This window comes from Ovis aries, chromosome 24, assembly GCF_016772045.2.
Source record: "Ovis aries strain OAR_USU_Benz2616 breed Rambouillet chromosome 24, ARS-UI_Ramb_v3.0, whole genome shotgun sequence".
NCBI lineage: Eukaryota > Metazoa > Chordata > Mammalia > Artiodactyla > Bovidae > Ovis > Ovis aries.
Window position 1 is genome coordinate 5,772,748 of NC_056077.1, and position 16,025 is coordinate 5,788,772.

Genomic DNA, 16,025 nt, shown 5'->3' on the forward strand with positions numbered 1-16,025 from the left:
AATGAACACAAGCGTCATGTATTTGCAGTGACGTGCTTTGTACCCCGGCTCTGTAAATCTCTTTGTATCTCAGCCTATTGTGAGCTTTCTGGTTGCTGTATCTGTTCTGCATTTCCTGTCCATGGTTGATTGTTGCAGCCCAGCCCCCAGCCTACCAGGTGAACCTACCACATTTGAATCATGGAGGGATCTTTCTCATGGTGCCATGTGTCTGCTGGGGAGAGTTCAAAGGCTCGGGAGCAGTGGTTGTTCTCAGAGGAAGAGACTGTTACTTAGAGTCACTAGGTCTGAGAGACCTCCCCTGATTGTTGTTCAGTTGCTAAGTCATGTCTGACACACACCAGGCTCCCCTTTCCTTCACTATCTCCCAGAATTTGCTCAAACTCATGTCAAGTGAGTCAATGATGCCATCCAACCATCTCAGCCTCTGTCGCCCCCTTCTCCTGCCCTCAGTTTTTCCCAACATCAGAGTCTTTTCCAGTGAGTCAGCTCTTCGCATCAGATGACCAACATATTGGAGCTTCAGCTTCATCGTCAGTCCTTCCACTGAATATTCAGGATTGATTTCCTTTAGGATGGACTGGTTGGATCTCCGTGCAGTCCAAGCGACTCTGAAGAGTCTTCTCCAGCACTGCAGTTCTAAAGCATCATATCTTCAGACTCCACTAGCTTTGGGCAAAACTGAGATGCACTTTGTCCTCATAAGCACTCCCCAAAGATGCCCAGCCCTCAGTCTGGATCACACTGTCCAGGTGCCTTGTTCAGGTGCCTTGTTCACATGCAGACAGCAGCGCGTGGCCTGGATGTCTGCGCTGTAAATTCCTGAGGGAAGGGTCCTCGTGCCCTTCTGGGGTTCAGGCCTCGCCCTCTCCCAGTCCTCTGTCCAGGGAAAAGGAAGGTGGGGAGGAGCCAGGCTGGACACCTGCATTCCTGGGCAGGTGCCCTTCTTAGGAAAAGGGATGTGGGTACAGGAACACAACAAACCACCCCCCTTCCTTGCTTGTCCGAGACCTTTGCTCTATAGCCTCTCCGAGCGATGGTGATGCTGACTCAGCACCGCATTCCGCTGCCCACGGTGGGTCTCTGGCCACCGGGCCCAGAACAGACCGTCCTCTCCGCTTCCACAAGAAGAACCTGGTGACGTTTCTCATCTGAAAGGACAGGCATGTTTCCCCTCACTCCACACCCAGAAAGTGTTAATTTTGTAGAGATTGCAACAATCAGGTCTCCTGTGTGTATGTCCTTTCACAGAGTTGCTATTGCCTGCTTTGAATGCAGTGTCCTGTCTTGTGGACTTGGTAGGGGAAAAAAAAAATAATATAAATACACCTTGAATTTTCCCTACAGTTCAGCTTCCCTGTTTCATACACGGTCTCACTGAAGATTGCAGCGGAAGAAAAAGAGCCTTGTTGCCTTGCACACGCCCTGTTATCTCTGGTGGGTTCAAATACAGTTTCTTCGAAGAGGCTGTGGTACCCTTGCTCTCCCTGGCCTTGAATCTGAGAGTCTGAAGATTTCTTTGAGTACACACAGCAGCATCTTTTTGACAGACAGTGCAAATTAAAAGATCCGGTGCGGCCTGGGAAATAGGGACCCACACATGCCCCTGGGGTTTTCATTTACAGTTAGGCAGTGCCGAGACAATTATTGCTGACAGGGAGGCAGAGGCTGGTGGCAGAGTGCGTGTGACAGGAGGCTCATGCCAGCCCATAATTGGGAGGATTACTTTTAATCAGACCATACCCTACAGCCCAAACATTAGAAATCTCCTGTAAGGCCAAGACAGGAAATTAAACACACCAACAATAAGCCTCAAAGCAGGGTGGCGGGTGGGGCATAATATCCTTAGTCTCTCGAAGGTCCCTGGAGCTTTGGGAGAAGTTCGATTCCCTGGGGAGGGAGACCGGAAACCTTTTCTCACGAAGCAGCCGCCGATACCGTACCTGAACCCTTGCTGGACGGGGTGTGTGCAGACAAATTAAATGCAGCAGGCAGACTAATTGATGCTTGTTGCATGTAAACACGGTGACAGGTCAAATATAAGCCTCGGAGCAGCAGCTACAGTTGTGTTTCATCAGTAAGGGCAGAGCCCCTTTCCTTCCTTAGTTTGGGAAATCTTAAATGACACCTGGGCTTCCCAGCTGGGGCAGCAGTAAAGAATCCACCTATCAGTGCCGAAGACACCAGAGACACAGGTTCGATTCCCAGCTTGGGAAGATTCCCTGGAGGAGGAAATGACAACCCACTCCAGTGTTCTTGCCTGCGAAATCCCTTGGACAGAGGAGCCTGGAGGGCTATAGTCCATGGGGTTGCAAAGAGCTGGACACTGCTGAGCCACTGAGCACACACGCACAAATGACACCTACTGTGTGCCAGATGCTCTGTTGGCTGTTGAACTGCCTGGGCTCGGCCGTCAGAGTCACTTGCATAATCCTACCTATTTGGCAGCATTTTGCAAAGCACCTGTGACATCATTTATTGGAAGGGCTGCTGTTGACCAGGTGCACATCATTGCTGGGCGTCTGGCTCGATGGCCATGTATTGGCTAGCGGTGCCAGGTACGTGCAGTGTGTAATCCTCACGCAAACCCTCTGAAGAGTAAGGTTATTCCCACCCTCCGGTAGGTAAGCAAACAGGGACTCGGAGCGATCAAGAAGTTTGCCCAGAGTTACGTATCTAAATGAATGGGAGAATTGATTTTGAACCCGAGTCAGTGTCCCACATGACCCTCATGCCATCACTCATGAATAAGGAGAAGTGTGGCCTGGAGTTGTAAAGTGCTGAGGATCCAGTGAAGGAGACAGATAGAGGCGCCAATGTCGGTGCGTGATGAGTACTCAGAGGGATACTGAGAGCGGGAAGCGGGAGTTTGGCAAGGTCTGCGCTGTGTTTGGCAAGGGTTCCCTGAGGATGTAAAGACTAGGTCTCTGTTCCCAGGCAGATGAAGAGAGAACAGACTTCCTGGCAAGGGAAACTGCCAGGGTGAAGGCATAGTGAGGATGGGTTGGGTGGGGGTGGGGGGTGGGGGTGGGGTTATTTATTTATTTTTAAATATGTATCTGTTTATTCGGCTGTGCTGGGTCTAACTGCGGCATGCAGGATCTGCAGTTGCCGTATGTGGGATCTAGTTCCCTGACCAGGGATTGAACTCAGGCCCCCTGCATTGGGAGTGTGGAGTCTTAGCCACTGGACCATCAGGGAAGTCCCTGGAATCCATTTTGGTTTAGAACTATTGGCTGTTGGATTTTGTTCGTGTTCAGCATGAGTGTGAGTGCTAAGTCGCTTTAGTCATGTCTGACTCTTTGAGACCCCATGGGCTGCAGCACGCCAGGCTTCCCTGTCCTTTACCACCTCCCAGAGTTTGCTCAAACTCATGTCCACTGAGTCGGTGATGCCATCCAACCATCTCATCCTCTGCCACCTGCTTCTCCTGCCTTCAATCTTTCCCAGCATCAGGGTCTTTTCTAATGAATTGGCTCTTTGCATCAAGTGGCAAAGGAGTGAAGCTTCAGCATCAGTCCTTCCAATGAATGTCCAGGACTGATCTCCTTTAGGATGGACTGGTTGGATCTCCTTGCAGTCCAAGGGACTCTCAAGAGTCTTCTCCAACACCACAGTTCAAAAGCATCAATTCTTTGGCGCTCAGCTTTCTTTATAGTCCAACTCTCACATCCGTACATGACTACTGGAAAAACTGTAGCTTTGACTATTCAGACCTTTGTTGGGAAGGTAATGTCTCTGCTTTTTAATATGCTGTCTAGATAGGGACCAGTGAGCAGCTGGGGAAGAATGCATGCAGTCGCCATCATCAGTGTGGTCAAGATATAGCTTCTGTATCTGAGAAGCCGCCAGCTGGGGGAGATGCCACCCTTTGGGACACATGACTCTTCTGTTGGCAGGTGACAGAGATGCACTCAGAGTAGCTCAGAAAATGGGGACATCCAGTACCCAGCACAGGAGTGAGTCTCAGCCCTGAGACAGGAGGTGTGGTCAGTACCAGGAGGGTCAAGTAGGTCCTGAACTGCTAGGTCATCTGGCCACGAGGCAGCCCCTACTGTCTCCCAGAACCCTCCAGCCTCGCCTGTTTTCCTCTCTGCTCTGTTCTTCCTGTGCCGGGGCTTGGTGGCTTCTGTTCTTATTGGGTTTGTGGTAGAGAACAGTGACCCCACAGTATGCGAGTTCTCAGTTCTAGGAGTCGGCGGAAGCTTAGCAGGGCAGTCTAGATTCCTGGGAGGAAAGGAACTCGGCTCAGGTGAGGTTTCATCCTGTCAGAGCCCTCATGGAACCAGAGTCAGGTCCATCAGACCTGATTTCTGGACTGAGCTAGGCAGAGATGGGTGGGGAGGGAGGAAGCTCTTAGAGAAGCTGATGGTCACCGGAAGTGTGTCTGGAGTTAGCCGCTGGGTGGGGAAGCCTGTCTTCCTCCCTCTCTCCTTGCCTTCCTCTCTTCCTCCCTTCTCTCCCCTCTCCACCCCTAGGCCTCCTCCCTGCCATCCTTCCTTCAGCAAGAGCTTTTCACGTGCCATCTGTGCCCACTGCGGGGTGGTCAGACCTGGGGTTAGACGGGTGAGGAGACAGACGCAGTGACAACCCCTGCCCTCATGGAGCCCGCTTGCCCAGTGACACAGGACGCCTTGAATGAGAAGAGCACTTTCCTCTCACTGTGAAATGACAGCTGGGAGATGCACTTTGAAGAAAGGATAATGGACTCGTGAGACCGTAGGGCAGGGGCTTCCATGAGGATATAACAATGAGAGTTAATTGGGTGTTAAGAGCATCCCAGGTCAAAGACACAGCATCCCTGTGGCTGGTGGGGAGTAAGGCGTTACCCAGAATTGCTCGGTCGCTGGGGTTGGTACCCAAGGGGGTCTGGAAGGAGGGTGTGCCTGCTCGCTGACAAACAGACAAGGCTGGGCCTGTGGCCAGGAGCCCACCGCGTGGGCCATCAGACTGTGTGCCCCAGGTATGGGTTTTGTCAGCAATGGAAAAGGCAGTCATCCATACAGGGTTTAAACCATCAAGTAACATGGGCTTATCTGTAGCTTGTCAACACTCCTCAGCTCCCTGGGGGGCTGAGAGGGGCAAATGTGGAGACAGGAGATCCTAGGAGCCCCTCGTGGTTGCCCGTGTGCAGGAATCTATGGAGCAGGGGGTGGCTGACTCGGTAGAAGTAGAAGCGATGCCATAGCCAGCCCTGTTGAGAGAGTCTGAGTTAGACTTAAACTCCACAGTGCCTGCCCAGGGGTCATCAACTCCAGCGTCTTGGAAGTAATTGGTTCGCTGTTCTGTGCATCCATTTGGATGAGCACAGAGGTGACCGCGGCTAATGCACGGAGTGAGCAGCTCTGCCTGACTTTGTTCCGACGCCCTTTCCCTTTTCTTCCCTCTCAGCTCTTTAACTGGGGCATCATCTCAGGGCTGTGAAAATTCCATCCAACTTCACCAGGATCCAAGATTCTCCCTGGTCGCAGATCGCTCTTTCCGTCATCTGCAAGAGTAATTGCAAACTCAGGACAGCCTTTAGTTTTGTTTTATTTTAAATTGCATCACTGCTTTGGAACTCTTAGGTCTTTAGATATTCCCTGCTGCCTGGTGCCATTGCTAATGACCATTTCTATTCTCACCTTGTAACAATGGTTCTCAGCCTTTGTTTTTATAAAACAATCCACCTAAAGGATTTGTCAGATTCTTATTAGTGTCAAGGGTGGGGGAGTATAAAATTCATTTCAACTGCAGGTTGGATTAAAAGCAGATATAAAAGTGTGGGCATGAAGCTGACACAGATATGAAATTAACCTTATCCCCCGGCATGCCGAGTAGGGGAGCGCCATAGGCGGCCATGATGCTCAGAGAAGACTTCTTTCTGGAGTTAAGTTCAGTGCCCTCGCTTGGGGTTTAGCACATTGGGTCAATGAGGCAGGGCTTCCTGGACTTTCCCAGTGTGGTGAGCAGCTGGAGAGAGGCTGCATACTGTGCCAGACAGCAGGGCTGCTGGGCTGGATAAAACACTGTCCTTGAGGACTTCCTTGGTGGGTCAGTGGTAGAAAAAAATCCACCTGCCAATGCAGATGACACGGGTTTGATTTGTGATCTGGGAAGATCCCACATGCTGTGGTGCAACTAACTGTGTGCACCACAGCTTCTGTGCCAGAGCTCCAGAGCCCCATAGCTGCCACTACTGAAGCCTGTGCTCCTCAGCAAGAGAAGCCACCCCAGTGAGAAGCTCACAGACCACAACGAGAGAGCAGCCCCCCCACTCACTCAGTTCAATTCAGTTCAGTTGCTCAATCATGTCCAACTCTTTGTGACCCCATGGACCACAGTGTGCCAGGCCTCCCTGTCCATCACCAACTCCCGGAGTTTGCTCAAACTCATGTCCATTGAGTTGGTGATGCCATCCAGCCATCTCATCCTCTGTCATCCGCTGCTCTTCTCGCCCTCAATCTTTCCCAGCATCAGGGTCTTTTCAAATGAGTCAGCTCTTCGCATCAGGTGGCCAAAGTATTGGAGTTTCAGCTTCAACATCAGTCCTTCCAATGAACATTCAGGACTGATTCCTTTAGGGTGGACTGGTTGGATCTCCTTGCATTCCAAGGGACTCTCAAGAGTCTTCTCCAACACCACAGTTCAAAGGCATCAATTCTTTGGCACTCAGCTTTCTGAGCTCAGCCCACTCACTGAAACTAGAGAAAAGCCCAAACAATGAAGACCCAACACAGCCAAAAACATATAATTAATTAGTTGTTGTCATTGCTGCTGTTGTTCAGTTGCTAAGTCATGTCCTACTCTTTGCAACCCCTTGGTCTGCAGCATGCCAGGCTTCCCTGTCCTTCACTATCTCCTGGAATTTGCTCAAACTCATGTCTATTGAGTTGGTGATGCCATCTAACAATTTCATCCTCTGCCACCCCCTTCTCCTCCTGGCCTCAATCTTTCCCAGCTTCAGGGTCTTTTTCAATGAGTTGGCTCTTTGCATCGGGTGGCCAAAGTATTGGAGCTTCAGCTTCAGCATCAGTCCTTGCAATGGATATTCAGGGTTGACTTCCTTTAGGATTGACTGGTTTGATCTCCTTGCAGTCCAAGGATCTCTCAAGAGTCTTCTCTGGCACCACAGTAGAAAGCATCAATTCTTCAGCCCTCAGCCTTCTTTATCACTTCATTATAATTACTGTTTAAAAGAAATGTTTATAAACGTTGTGCTCACCCTCTAGGAGTTCACAACCTGGAAAGCCCAAGGCTAAAGGGGTTAGAAAGAGTGTGTGATTCTTGTTCAGATGAGGGATATGCAAAAGGCCATGGGACCCTGGGGGAAAAATCAGTCCAGCTGGATGGGCCAGTCAGTCATGGCTACAGAGAGAAGCTTCCATTTATGTGGACTTTGAATAGTGAGTTCAAGAAGGGCCAGGTGATGACCAGCTCTGGAAGGAAGATGTGATCAAAGCGTTAGAGGCAGGTTGTACCTTGTGTCTTTCCAAGTATTTCAGTTTCACTGGATCACAGGATGTGCAAGGGAGTGTCTTAGGGGGAAGGGTCCCCAACCTCCAGGATCTAATACCTGATGATCTGAGGTGGAGCTGATGTAATAATAATAAAGTGCACAGTAAATGTAATGCTCTCGAATCATCCAGAAACCATCCCTCAACCCAGGTCCATGGAAAAATCGTCTTCTAAGAAATGGGTCCCAGGTGCCCAAAAGGTTGGGGGCGGGTGCCTTAGGTGAGGGAGGAGGAGACTGGAGAGGAGGCGGGGCAGGCTTTAAGAAGGTTGACCTGCCCGAAGGACCTGTGATCAGCATATCTGTGGATTTATAATCAGTCTGTCTAGGATCTACTGGTGCAATGATTTCTATTATTAGGAGACAGACACTTCTCCAGCCTAGGCATGCTATGAATTTATAGAAGTTCATCGATAGCTTTGACTGTTCACTTCCTCAGTCCTGACTCTTCTTTCCACCTCTTTTGGCCGTGTTCTTCTGATCATTGAGATCTCAGCCCCGTTCACTTCATGGCACTGCCTTCACCAGCATCCCTGACAAGATCTGTCTTCCCTGCTAGACTGTGGGCCCCAGAATGACAGTGCTTGGCTTTAAAAAAGGCTTAATGAATAACAATGAAATTTTTAACAGCATCGATTTTGTGCCAGGCACAATGGTAAATGCCTTACAAATGTTAACTTTGATTCCTAACCTGTATCCATTGAGGTGTACACTATGTTTATTCCCATTTCTCTGAGACAAAGAAAGGTTAAATGACTTATCTGTGGTCACAAAGCTAGTAGGTAGTGGAGACATGGAGGGATGGATAGATGGATGGATAGATGGATGGATGGATGGAGGAAAGAAGGATGGAAGGGTAGTTGGATGGATGGGGGAAGGGAGGATCGGGAATGTGGGTGGGTGCCTGGATGGAAGGAAGGAAGGAATGAGGCTTGAATGAAGGAAGGGAGGATGGAGGATGACTGAATGGATGTGTTACTGAACCAAACTTCAGCCCACTCTCCCGCTCACAGCAAAGCCAATCTTCTGACACGGGGCTGTGCTGAAGGAAAGAGCAGCATCCGTTGTGGGCACCGGACAAGGAATCCAGAGCAGCTAATGCTCAGAAAACCCAAACTCCCCTTATGGGTTTCAGGAAAGACTTTTTAAGGGTATGAGTAAGGCGAGGCAAAGAAGTCTCAGGGTGTGTGACCAGCTTGTGCACACACCCTGATTGATGGTGAGGTATCAGGGCTGTGCCACTGGGGTTAACATTATCAATTCTCAGGCTCCAGCTGCTCTGGGGGTGCATACTCATGATCATTGGGTAGTTAAGTTTGTCCATTTGGTGGGGGTCTTAATATCTGTAAAACAACTTAGGAATGGGCGTTAGATACAATTATCTAGGTACTTCAGTGGAGAAGGAACTGGCAACCCACTCCAGTGTTCTTGCCTGGAGAATCTTGTGGACAGAGGAGCCTGGTGGGCTGCTGTCCATAGGGTCGCACAGAGTCAGACACAACTGAAGCAACTTAGCACGCATGCATGCATTGGAGAAAGAAATGGCAACCCACTCCAGTATTCTTGCCTGGAGAAACTCATGGACAGAGGAGCCTGGTGGGCTGTCATCTATGGGGTTGCACAAAGTCGGACACAACTGGAGTGACTTAGCAGCAGCAGGTACTTCAGGGAGGAACTAAAGATTCTATGACTGCTATATGATTAATTTACTATTTAAATTGCTTATATTCTCCTGGCCCAATTCCACCTTGATCTCACCATGTTTATATCTTTTCAATCATCAATTCTTAAGCCAAGTTTTTATGACTCAGGGGATACTTGGGAGACCAGAGCTTTTCTACAAATGAACGGCAGGCAGTGAACGTGGAGGGTGTGTATCCTTGGAGATCCCATTGAGTCCTTTTCAGTTACAGATGGATAAACACTTTTCCCACCATACTCACCCTTCACAGCTGTCTGTACCATCAGAATTCTCCAAACACTGGTCTCTCTCTTTGCAATATTTCGGAGCCTCTTGATGTTATCAGATGTTCTGATTTATCAACGTCAGTGGACTCACTAAATGTGAAGTTAGAAAAATGGCTCAGCATATTTACAAAGGGGAAGCATATATTTTAAATATATGTTTGTAAATAATGTGCATCATTGAGCTCTGAAATGTGTGAATTGCATTGAGTCTGGGTATAAGTTATAGAACTACTTTGTAGGAGTAGTTGAAAGAGCATTGGGTCAGGCTTCTAGGACACTGCAAACCAGTCCCACCTCTGCTACTTAAGTTTCTTCCAGAGAGGGGGCAGTTCAGGGCCAACTCTTTTTTGTATCTGTGTGTGCGTGCTAAGTTGCTTCAGTTGTATCCGGCTCGTAGCCCGCAAGGCCCCTCTGTCCATGGGATTCTCCAGGCAAGAATACTGGAGTCGGTTGCCATGACCTACTCCAGGGCAATCTTCCTGATCCAGGATTGAACCTGTGTCTCTTGAGTCCCCTGCTTTGGCAGGCAGGTTCTTTACCAGTAGTCCCACCTGGGAAGCCCCTCTCTTTGATATAAGGCTCCATATACATCTTTCAGATCGATTAGTAAATCTTGATTTTTCTGGCTGAAGATGACCTTTCCCCCAAACTCACTGAATTATATGATATTATAATGGCCATTTTCAGTTCAGGTGATATTTGGTTTATTTAAATATTAATCAAAATGCATCTTGCTCCTTCTGATTAGGTGATGATAGCCATGTTTATAAAATATATTATTTATGGGATACCTTATATCAGTTTTCTTCATTGTAAAATGAAGTCACTTGGAACCCTTGCTGTCACGGAATTGAGCATTACAGAATCTTTGAGTTCTAAGACTGAAAAGAAATTTAATGTTGGCTTCATCCTGCCTACTCCAATGCAGGAAATTCCACAATAAGATCATTAAAAGATCAGCCGCCCATCTTTCCTTGAAGACATCCTGTAACAGAGTTCACTGTGGAGGTTAGAAGCATAGCAGAATGGTTCTAAATTTGTTACCCAGTTTCCCAAGTTCAAATCCAGGCTCCGCTACCAATATGCGTACTTTGTACAACTGAGCTGTCTGACCGTTGGTTTCCTCTCCTGAAACAGAGAAACTGGGAGTGCCTTCCCGATTGGAGTGTGAAGGCATTCAATGAACATAATATTTGAAGCTCTGATCTTTATCCTTTTCATCTTCATCACCATTATCATTGTTAGGGTTTACCTGTTTTATCGGTTAACCAGATATTAGCATGACCAAGACAGATGCAGACACAATTCAGGAATACGTTCCTAGGTACTAAAGTCTCCCCTTCTCTTTTTCCCTAGGAAACTGCTCGGAGAACTCATGCAAGCGGAACTTACAGTTTCCCTGATCAGACTCAGCATTCAGTAAGTGCATCTGCTTTCGAGCGGTCATTATGTAATGCCATCCATGGCTTTGATTGTGTTTGCGATGAAAAGCTCTCTTCTGCGGGCCTGGGGTTCCCACAAACAGTTTGCTGCCAGCTTGTGTCTTCCTTTTTTTGCGCCACTACATTCAGTTCAGAGGTGAGAAGAGGCTTTTCTGGATAGTATCTTGAAAAAGAACGGAAGGAATGTCAGAGAAGCGTGAGAAGGGTGTGATGGGTTAAACCTACCATTACTGTCTGGGGGTTAAATTAAATGTGCTTCTGTGTTCTTTCTGTTCCCTGAGTTTTTCTTAATGCCCCTGTCCCAGTCACTGGAACCCTGCAAAGTCAAAAGAAATGGCAGGAAGCAGACACGTTAATGAGACCATATATTTCTTGAGGCATTTCAGAGCAGAGCAGTTCTTTTTGCTCTTTCTGAGCCAGAATGTATTACTCCTATATAAAAATGACTGCGAAAAAGAAGTTCTGTACTTTAAGATGCTGGGGTATGTTTTGGAAATTTCATTTGTTTTTAGCAAGTAAGCACTTTCTGCCGTCTGCCTTTCTCGTTGCGCACAAGGACTTTATTTTTGGTGAAGTTAGCAGTATTTTGTCCAATTTCTCCAACTCTTATTTTTTTCTGATACGCTAGCATTCAGAGTGGTGGTGGGGGTGACGCTGCATTCTCCATAAAGTCTCTGCCATCAGCCTGCTTCTGCCTAAGTTCTGTCGGCGAGCCACTTGTGTTCGGAAGAAATCTGTAATAATTTAGCCATAAATATAAAAATTTAAAAAGGCTTACTTAAAGAAATATTTATTTTTTTCCAAGATGTAGCTTCCTTCCTAGGTCTCAGAATTTCTTAGTATATTCTACTTCTGAGAGTGCTGGAAACTAATTTGATACATCAAATATCATAAAGGGGCAGGTAGAAATTGGTGGCTGTGGGACTCCAGGCCTGGAAGAGGCTGATCAAAGAGAATTCTTTCGCCCTCAGTGGTGTTGCAAGACTCCTGTTACTGCTGTGGCATTTGCATATGCGAAGGAAGCCGGGAAAGAGGAGGAGAAAGAAAGAAATAAGAAAGATGATGTATTCGCCGCTCGCTCGTCACATCAGAATGACTAAGTGTAACCCTGATCAGCTAAAGCTTGTATCACACAGGAGATTAGACCCACAGCTTTTGTTCCCAATAAGAAAGGAAATTTCATGTTTAATTCCCTACATGCCACATCTATCCTTTAATGCCTTTGAAGTTCGGGCTACAGCGTCCCTTGAAAACTGGGGAGATTTTGTTAGCGAAACAAGGAGAGGGCTGTTTGGCATGCAGTCTGTTCCGATCTATTTGCTGCCAAGTTAAGTGTGTATGTTACCCTAGCTGTTCCTGTTTCAAGCAGTGTCCTTCTGGACTTCTTGGTGATGCAGGAGCAGGCCAGGGAGGAATGGGGGATGGAAGGTGTTGAGTGTGGGTTTTCCAGTCATGCACGCCCCTTCCACCTTTCTCTGTACCTTCTCAACACGATACAAATTACTGCTTCCCAGAAAGAAACCCGTGTTCCTTTCCAAGATTGGGGCTGAAGACTCTGACCTGGGGGAGTCTCTGGTCCCTGAGATAATTAGCACACTGTTGTAAGAAACTCATGTTAATTTGTCTATGGATATGGTATTTTCATATCTACAATTGCAGTCAGAAGAGGAAAAAAAAATATTAATTTGCTGCTCCAAACCAGTGTGTAGATATCTGATAATTTTTTTAAAAAATTAAAAAGGAAGAAATGGAAAACTTCTCATCGGGGATGTTTAGAGCTGTGGCCCAACCTCCGTGCCTGATAGATTCTGATGCCTTCTTGTTATCATAGCTTCTCTGGCTCAGTGGATACCTCCGCCAGCTCCCAGGGCCCACAAGTATGTAGGTGGAATTCTGGGAGGTTGCTTGGGTGCCAGGAAAGGAGATGATCTGGCATGTCCATTTGGCCATGTGCCTGGTCCTTGTGTGGTACCTCGTTGCAGGGGTCAGGAAACCACTCCAGCCTCTCATGGGATTTTACAGGGAGCAATGGCTGCAGTTGGAATTTTCTTAGCTCTAACTCCATGCCTGGGCTGATGCAGCGGCTAATGTCTTATTTTAGGCTGAGACAGGGTTGGATATCGTTGGCTTCAGAAAATCAGTGTCCATTTCCTGCTTCCAAAGTTTGGTGATCGCTCATTGTTTATTTTTTCCCCGAATTCCCCACCTGTATTAACCTTAGGACACAGATTGGCCAATGTACATGAGGCAGGGGGTTAGCTCACATGACCCTGCGTCTGTGTAGCACCATCAGCTCACATGACCCTATGTCTGTGTAGGCATCTGGTTCCCACATCCCTTTATGAGCTGCATCTAGAAGGAACACTGCATAAAGCTGATTGTAGCACCGTCAGCGGTTGATCTTCAGCCTCCGAGTAATTTCTTACAACTTTTATCTTTTTATTTAAACAAATTTTAACAACATTTTCTTTTATTTTGGAGAACAGCTGATTAACGACGGTGTGATAGTTCCAGGTGGACCGTGAAGGGACTCAGCCATACATACGCATGTATCCATTCTCCCCTAAACCCCGTTCCCATCCAGGCTGCCACGTAACTTTGAGTAGATTTCACTGTCTTCCAACTTTTAAATTTAACTTCTGGTGGAAGCCTTCCTTCGACCTCTGTCTTTTGTCGGATTGTGCTTTCATGACATGCTGTATCAGAATTAAAACTCATTCATTCGTTGAGCAAAAGTTACTGTCACGTTTGTCTTTTTCTTTAGTCCAGTGCCATCCAGTAGAACTTCCTGTGATTATAGGATAGTCTTTATCTGTGCCGCGCAGCACGGTAACCACCAGCTGGGTCTTGCCATCGAGCCCTTCACCTGTGCCCATCAACACTAGTGCTGCTGAGGAACTGAGCCTGCAGTTTTATTTGTTTTTAATCAAATGAAGTTTAAGCAGCATGCTGTGGCTAGTAACAGCCTACCATGCTGGGTGGGGCATCTGTAGACCAGAGGTCCTCCGAATACAGGGACAAAGTCTGAGTTATCCATTCTTGTACTCAGGCTGATAATCAGCTGGTATAAGTCAGTGTGGATGTGGGCTGGTCAGCTCCTGCTGTCCCAAACTCTTAAGCATCTTTCACCCCTGCAATTCCATATGCCTTATCCCCCCAACACGGACCCTTGATCCAGAGCTAAAGGGTTAATGATCTTCCTGCCTGGTCCTCTGGTGCCCTGACATGTGTCCATTCTAACTGGTGGGTGTCTGACTCATGCTGGTCATTAAATAATATACGTGTGTGCTAACTTCAGTTGTGTCCAGCTCTTTGAGACCCTATGGACTGTAGCCCACCAGGCTCCTCTGTCCATGGGGATTCTCCAGTCAAGGATACTGGAGTGGGCTGCCCTCCCCTAGGGGATCCTCCTGACCTACACGGGTCGAATGCACATCTCTTACATCTCCTGCTTTGGCAGGCAGGTTCTTTACCACCAGGGCCACCTCGGAAGTCCAAATAATGTATAAGCTCTGGTTATATTCACAGTGGCGACTGTAGTCATGCCCATAATAGACAATCAGTACTTGTTGGGTAGAGTGATGGGTGAAGACATGGAGTAATGGGGGGATGAACAGATACCATGAGTGCGTCTCATCTTCTGCTGGAGTGTTGTATAAGTGAGGATGACAGAACTGACCTTAGGCTAGAGAACAGTCCGGCTCACCCTGATGCTGATTTTTGTCCTCACCTTTCGCTGAGTATTCTTCTTCCAAGCGTCTGCCTCTGCCTTGTCTGCTGCTGGGCCCAGAACACTTGGCTTCAGATCCGACACTGGGCTCTAGGGCCATGTGCAGCACAGACTGCTGTGTCTCTCCACTTACTTTTGGCTGTCCTTTCTGACTCCAAATTCCCAACGTGAAAATCAGACCGGACCCCACTCACTCACCTATGGATACCATTCTCCTCCCAGGGACCCCACTCTCAAGCTTTAGCCATCTCTGACTTTGTCTTCCTCCTCATCCACCACCAAGAGAGAGACGAGTGTTTGATCTGGGCCTTCTAAAAGCCTCGCTTCCATACCCTCTTGTTGGCACACACTGCACAAAGTCCTTCTTTACATGGCTGCCTTCCTAACTGGTCCTCATGCCTGAAGCCACCTTTCCTCTGGATTCTATTCTATTTATGGAAGGAATAACATTCCTGAAGCATGAATATCATCTTGTTCAAAAAGCTAGTTCCTACCAAACACCCGGCCATCTCTCAGAGGATCCCTAAATACCGTCTGTTCCAATTGGGCAAGATGATCTCTTGAGTTCTAAATATGTTTATTTCCCAACATCATGCATTTGCAATCCTTGGTCTCTTCCTTGTGCTCTTAATATAGAAACTTCTGTTATGATCTCTGTGAAGACCCTCCTGATGAAGGAAGTTTTCTCCCATTTACTTGAGTTCCTTGATTCCCTTTTGTAGGAGAAAGAAAATACTAAGTCTCTTTTCAGTGTAGAAGCGTGACCCCCGTGATCTTATTTTTAGAATCTGGAGCTCAGTGGAGCAGACAAGAGGAGAACAGTGCAAGGGTGAACAGGAAGAGAAGGAGCAATGATGATTACCCGGGGAGATGGAATTCTTTTGAGTTAAAGAAGTCAGCAGCCTGACTGAGGGTGGGAGAGGGCGAGCATTATTGAGAATTCAAGAGGGAAGGGAGAGCAAGAACAGGACAACACAAGAGCATCAATCTCATCCATGTCCAGACCTCAGGAGGGTGTCACGCCAGTTATTTGGAGTCCAGTGGTCTAGAGGGCAAAGAAAAAGATGCTCACTGACCTTCTCACTTTCATTGTCACTTGGCCAACCAGCTGCTACCACCAGACACCCTTGTTCACACATCTCACACGTGGGTCTCTCGTCTCTCTTGAGCTGCTGCCTAGCAGAAGCCTAAGGCATTCTTCCTTCTCTCCCTGTCTCCCCTCTGCAGGACTGGGAGTAGGAATCCAGGGGATATTTTTGATTTAATGAGTATATGGAAATGAGAGGTGAGAAAGGAGAATGTAGGGAGAGAAATACAAGAAGACAAGCATTTCCTTCTGCTCCCGTATTGTTCAAGCAGGGGAAGATAAGAAAGAGTGAAAGTTATTAGG

The 16,025-nt window shown here is 47.6% G+C and overlaps 1 protein-coding gene across 12 annotated transcripts in view; it reads left to right on the forward strand.

The window, feature by feature from the left end:
• RBFOX1 (RNA binding fox-1 homolog 1) overlaps positions 1-16,025 on the forward strand; it is a 2,416,982-nt gene that overhangs the window by 997,171 nt on the left and 1,403,786 nt on the right. For all 12 annotated transcript variants that reach the window (XM_060406050.1, XM_060406058.1, XM_060406056.1 and 9 more), the window contains exon 5: positions 10,820-10,882. In XM_060406050.1, the coding sequence (XP_060262033.1) occupies positions 10,820-10,882 (63 nt within the window). The remainder of the gene's footprint in view (positions 1-10,819; positions 10,883-16,025) is intronic.